This window comes from Poromitra crassiceps, assembly GCF_964638095.1.
Source record: "Poromitra crassiceps genome assembly, chromosome: 14".
In the NCBI taxonomy this organism is placed as follows: Eukaryota; Metazoa; Chordata; class Actinopteri; order Beryciformes; family Melamphaidae; genus Poromitra; species Poromitra crassiceps.
In genome coordinates, this window is record NC_139633.1 from 44100698 (window position 1) to 44106721 (window position 6024).

Below are 6024 nucleotides of genomic sequence, written 5' to 3' on the forward strand. Positions count from 1 at the left end.
ATATCTACGCTTTGTTATTATCCTGTGTGGCTTATTTATACATATATACATATTCTTAGAATAGACACTTTACACCACACTTGTTGTACATAGTACTTAATGCATTTTCATGTAAATGTTTAAATGTACCCGTGCCCAAAATTTGTTTTAACTTGTGCATACATTTTTCTGTGTGCCTACCAGAGTCAAATTCCTTGTGTGTGTACATAAATTACTTGGCCAATAAAGCTGATTCTGAAATAAATCATTTCTGTCCAGAGGCACTTAGCAAAGTTGTCGAAAGACCTCCCACAAATAGTGTCTTTCGTGTTAGCTACTCATCAGCTACTTGTTAGTCTGATTCACTGGAAGCAGGCTGCGGGGATAAGCTCTGCCATTGGCTCCGACCATTTCAGTTGGAGCGAAGGGAAATCCCTTTCCGTTCCCTGCGTCTCAAATGCCACTTCTGTGAAACAACAACAACGCTAGCTACCAAGCTAGCAACCTACACGTTTAAACGAAGATTTGGATTGTGTAATGAAGCAGGCCTGCTTGCTACTTTCAGTGGATGGTTGTAAAGATAACAGCAGAGTGAGAGTGAGAATGAGAGTGAGAGTGAGGGTAAGAGTGAGCGTGAGAGTGAGAGTTAGAGTGAGGGTAAGAGGAGCCCTTGTACAGCGTGAAACGTAGATAGTCTGGCAAGCGGCGAGTCTAGCTACTCGTTAAATAGCCCCTTGTCTGCCTCGGTAGCATTTTGTTAGCTTCGGGTGCTCACGGATCAGCAGGTCAGATGACCCAGCCTGATCCTGAAGAGGTGAACCAAAAATGTGAGGTCATGTATCCATGGAAACCAGAAAAGTTCAACTGAGACGAGGAGGAGCATGGCCTGATAATCATGTCAAGTTTTTTTCCAGATTAATTTTCATCCTAATTGTACTTAGCCAATTCCCCCTGCTGCCCCGGTCGTTGCTCCACCCCCTCGGCCGATCTGGCAGAGGGGGTGGAGGTCGAGGAGTTGTAGAAATGCCTCCTCCGATACATGTGCAGTCGCCAACCGCTTCTTTTCACCTGACAGCGAGGGGCTTGACCGACAGGACGTAGCACGTGGGAGGATCAGGATATTCCCCCCAGCTCCCCTCCCCCCTGAACAGGTGACCCGACCGACCAGAGGAGGCGCTATTGCAGCGAGCAGGACTCATACCTACCGGCTTCCCACGAACGTCTGACCAAGCTGGAAGTATCGCTGCCAGTAATTGAACCCGGGTTTCTGTGGCGGTATAGGAGAGTGACATTAAAGTTGACTGTATATTCCACACACACACACACACACACACACACACACACACACACACACACACACACACACACACACACACACACACACACACACACAGTGTATTGTGGGTCATTTTATATTAATATTCCATTTCCTCTTATTGATATTCTGCATGGTGTTTCCCTCACGATCAATAAAGCTGTGAGTAAACTAAAGGCCAACAGATTAGATGGCAATACATCAAGGGAAATATCAAAAGCTGTATGGATTAGGGTGTCCGGGTAGTGCAGCGGTAGATTAGGGCGTCCGGTATAGTGCAGCGGTAGATTACGGCGTCCGGGTAGTGCAGCGGTAGATTAGGGCGTCCGGGTAGTGCAGCGGTAGATTAGGGCGTCCGGTATAGTGCAGGGGTAGATTCCATGGAAGCCGGATTAAGGGTATGAGTCTGGGTCGCTGCACTAGCACCTCCTCTGGTCGGTCAGGGCGCCTTTTCGGGGGGGGTGGGAGGGGAACTAGGGCGAATAGCATGATCCTCCCACGTGCTCAATCATCGCACAATACGGCGTCACTCGTCAGTCCTCGTTCCAAACTCCATCAGTTATCATAGCTCATACAAAACATCTGTCAGTCATCAGTCCTCAATCCTCAGTTATCATAGCTCATACACAACCTCTGTCAGTCCTCGCACAAAACGGCATCACTCCTCGCGCCTCCTATCATCACGGCGTCATTTCTCCTCCCTCAGACAAACCTTTAAAAAAACTCCTAACACTTTGTTGCTCCTGTTTTGTTTTTGTTCTGTGTTTGATGGGGCAACGACACCTCCGCGAATTTCACTTCCGGGTTTAGTGATTTTGCCTTCAAAATAAAAGAATGATAAAGTTATTTTCTTTTCTTTTTTCTTTCTTTTTTTACAATATAGATTAAAGTAGTAATCTAACTATGAGACCCAACAGAATTAACATAGTAACACTAAGAGGAACATCTAGTTTAACGTTTGAATGAAAATAGACCAGCAGAACTATACAAATATTATATATATAAATATTAATATTATATTTCTTGAAATTCTTTCAACACAAAGACCGATGGGCAAAATTTGGACAAGTGTCAATTAAAAATAAAAAGTTAAGTGGTTTAAATGGTAGATTCATAGGATACTTCTTTATTTGATGGGAAACCTTATTTCATTATTTAATGGAAAACTGTTGTTCCATCAGGCATAAGATATCCAACCAATGTAGGGTGTGTGCAGAAAACATTTAACTTATACAATAGTCTTGATTATGGCCTCTTGGAAGACATTAACAGAATATCAAGTATAGGTGATACATATTATGCAAAATGGAAGGTTTTGGTCTTGTGAAAAGTTATTTGCAAAATTTAGATACACAACTGCCTTGTTGATGACGTCAGCTGCAAAACAAAACAAAACAAAACACGATTTCAGACGGCAGCCCGTCTTTATTGTCACACGAACACACTACAACATGCATGCGGCCACAACACACACTCATGCTGACAGTGGCCGGTGAAATATGTCCTCTGCATTTGACCCATCCAGGCTTGTCCTTTCCTCCAGGGGGCAGGCCAGGAGCAGTGGTCGCTATTTCTTTCCAGCGCCCGGGGACCTTCATTGGACCATCATTGGAAAAACTTCAGATGTTGTCGTCACTGTTGTGTTTTTAGTGGGGGGTTATGTATGGAGGAACCCCCTGGGGGGTACGGGGAGAACATGCAAACTCCACACAGAAAGGCCCTTTCGACGAGATAGCCCACCTGGGCAGTAGGCACTGAAGATATGGGGGGGTCACAACTCCAGCGCCCACAGCGTCCCAGGTGGGAATCGAACCCAGGACCTTCGAACTGTGAGGCGACAGCGCTTACCACTGCACCACCGTACCCCAAAACAGGAGCAACAAAGTTGTATGCGTTAGGAGATTTGTCTGAGGGACAAGACGCCGTGATGATAGGAGGCGTGAGGAGTGATACCGTTTTGTGCGAAGACTGACAGAGTTTTTGTATGAGCTATGATAACTGAGGAATGAGGACTGATGACTGACAGAGGTTTTGTATGAGCTATGATAACTGATGGAGTTTGGAATGAGGACTGACGAGTATTGTGCGATGGCTGACGTGTGAGGAGTGAAACAGTATTGCAGGAAGAATGACAACGTTTTCGTGTGAGGACTGAAGGCGTTTCAGAGCACACCTGATGCGGTTTACTATGAGACACAAGAACTGACAACGCTTAGACTGAGGAATGATAGCTAATACTCTGAGGGAGGAGGATGCCCTAAAATGGTTACCTTACATGTGCTAGTCTACAATTCTCCCCAGGGACACCGGGACAGCAGGAGATGGACAAGTACAATTGGGGAGAAAAGGGGGGGGGCTCTGAATTACAGCATCTAAAAAATTACAACAGAGCAACTGAGACAGAGAATATTCAACGAAAATTAAACTGTAATTCATAAATAAACTGTATACAAATATGGACTTAGGCGTGACGCCACCTATTGGTTTGTGGACTCCCATTTTCAATCCAAAAATGCCACAGAGCCGCAGTGCCGCCTGCCGCCTGACACCGTGAGCTGCGCGATCACTGGACAGGTGACCTGTCAATCATGCCCCAAACATCGTCTGCTTTATCGTCTATTTGACTCTAAATGGGACCATAATTTCGTAAATGAACATGATGCTGTATTGAAGAAGAGTTGAAACTAGAGATTGAGACATTAAACTCATTAGGAAACTGTTTACTCAGGTCATGAATCAAATGAGAAGTAGGCTCATTTTCCCATTCACTCAATCAGACGTCTCTTTATAGCCAGTGGAGTCTCCACCTGTTGGCCATTAGAAACAATGCAGGTTTAAAGGGATAGTTCCGATTATTTGACGTGATGTTGTATGAGGTGCTGATTGACAGCCAGTGCAGTGCACTACCTACATGCAGAGCAGATTGTGATACAGGTGAGCAGACAGACAGATAGATAGATAGATAGATAGATAGATAGATAGATAGATAGATAGATAGATAGATAGATAGATAGACAGACAGACAGACAGACAGACAGACAGACAGACACCCAGACAAGACAAGATTGGTGAGCAGATAGACAGGTACCTTCATCCAGCAGTCTCTCCAGGTGGTTGAAGATGCCACAGAAGTTGGGCAGAGAGCTCATCAGCTTCCTGTCGTTCATCAGCTGCATCAGGTAGTCTGGACTGGGCCTGGGCTTCTCCTTCCCCTCCATCATCTCCCCCACCATGGTCCACTACTCACACTCTCTCTTTCTCTTGCTCTCTCTCTCTCTCTCACACACACACACACACACACACACAGTGTGGTCCAGGAGAGACACAGTAGAGTAGAGTAGAACCCGACAGGACCACAGTGGAAGGAGACAAGAAGGAGGTTTGGAGTGGCAGTTGCCTCCTCTCGCCCTCCGCTCTTTAATCCCAGTAAAGGCAGAGGAGAGTAGATGTTCCAGTAGAGACAGAGGACAATAGATGTTCCAGTAGAAACAGAGGACAATAGATGTTCCAGTAGAGACAGAGGACAGTAGATGTTCCGGTAGAGACACCGTAGAGGACAGTAGATGTTCCAGTAGAGACACCGTAGACAAGAGTAGATGTTCCAGTAGAGACAGAGGACAGTAGATGTTCCAGTAGAGACAGAGGACAATAGATGTTCCAGTAGAGACAGAGGACAATAGATGTTCCAGTAGAGACAGAGGGCAGTAGATGTTCCAGTAGAGACAGAGGACAGTAGATGGTCCAGTAGAGACAGAGGACAGTAGATATTCCAGTAGAGACAGACGAGACTAGATGTTGCAGACACAGTAGAGGAGAGTAGAACAGTGGTAGGTCTGTTTTCTGCTCTTTAATCCCTTCACAAATTAACCCAGATCCACACTACTCTCAGACCCGGTCCCGGTCCAGTTCCCTAAGATATGATCTGCTCTGATATGAGTCTGGTTCCTCTGACCCGCTTGCCCCTCCAGGCTCCTGGGTCGGGTTAGGACCAGGACTCCAGGACTCTCGCTCCACTCCCCGGGCCGTATTCCTCTGGAGCTCCCAGCACTCCAGCTCTCTCTCAGCTGTCTGTTTTAATGACGGACTGACTGACTGTCTTTACTGACTGACTCGTAGCCTCCAGGACTCTCTCCCCGGGTGGGCGGCTTCCTCCGGACCTCCCTCTCAGCCCGGCTCTCTGTCAGTGCGGAGAGAGCAGCTCCGCTCGTCTCTGGTCTCTTCGTCCCAATCCACAGACTGATCTGTCTGTCTCTCTCTCTCTGTCTGTATGTCTCTCTGTCAGTGTGGAGAGAGAGTAGCCCCGTGCCTCTTGTCTCTCTCTCTCTCTCTCTCTCTCTCTCTCTCTCTCTCTCTCTCTCTCTCTCTCTCTCTCTCTCTCTCTCTCTCTCTCTCTCTCTCTCTCTCTCTCTCTCTCTCTCTCCACAGACTGTCCGTGCAGAGAGGCGTCAAGTTAAACAGCACCACACACCACGCTTCCACCCCCCACCTTCAGAATAAAAGCACAACGCCAGTTTATTTGTAAAGCACAGAGGCAGTGGCGTGCCGTCCATTAGGCGAACTAGGCAAATGCTAGGGGCGCTTGAGCCGTTAGGGGCGCTTCCCAGCTCTAATCTTATTTCATACGCTCTCTCTTCAAAAGTGTTTGATTTTCATCATAATCTGGTTTTCCATAATAATAATAATAAGTTCAGTGTTTATGCCTGTTGTAGTGTAAAACGACTAAAGGGAGA

At 46.6% G+C, this 6024-nt stretch overlaps 1 protein-coding gene across 1 annotated transcript in view; it reads right to left on the bottom strand.

Annotated features, from left to right (window-relative positions):
* Window positions 1-4527, bottom strand: part of qkib (QKI, KH domain containing, RNA binding b) — a gene marked incomplete at both ends in the record, with an annotated part of 128678 nt that extends 124151 nt beyond the window's left edge. Inside the window, one exon of the mRNA XM_083651053.1 lies at window positions 4383-4527. Coding sequence (XP_083507179.1) covers window positions 4383-4527 — 145 coding nt within the window. The remainder of the gene's footprint in view (window positions 1-4382) is intronic.
* Between the last annotated feature and the right edge of the window lie 1497 nt (window positions 4528-6024).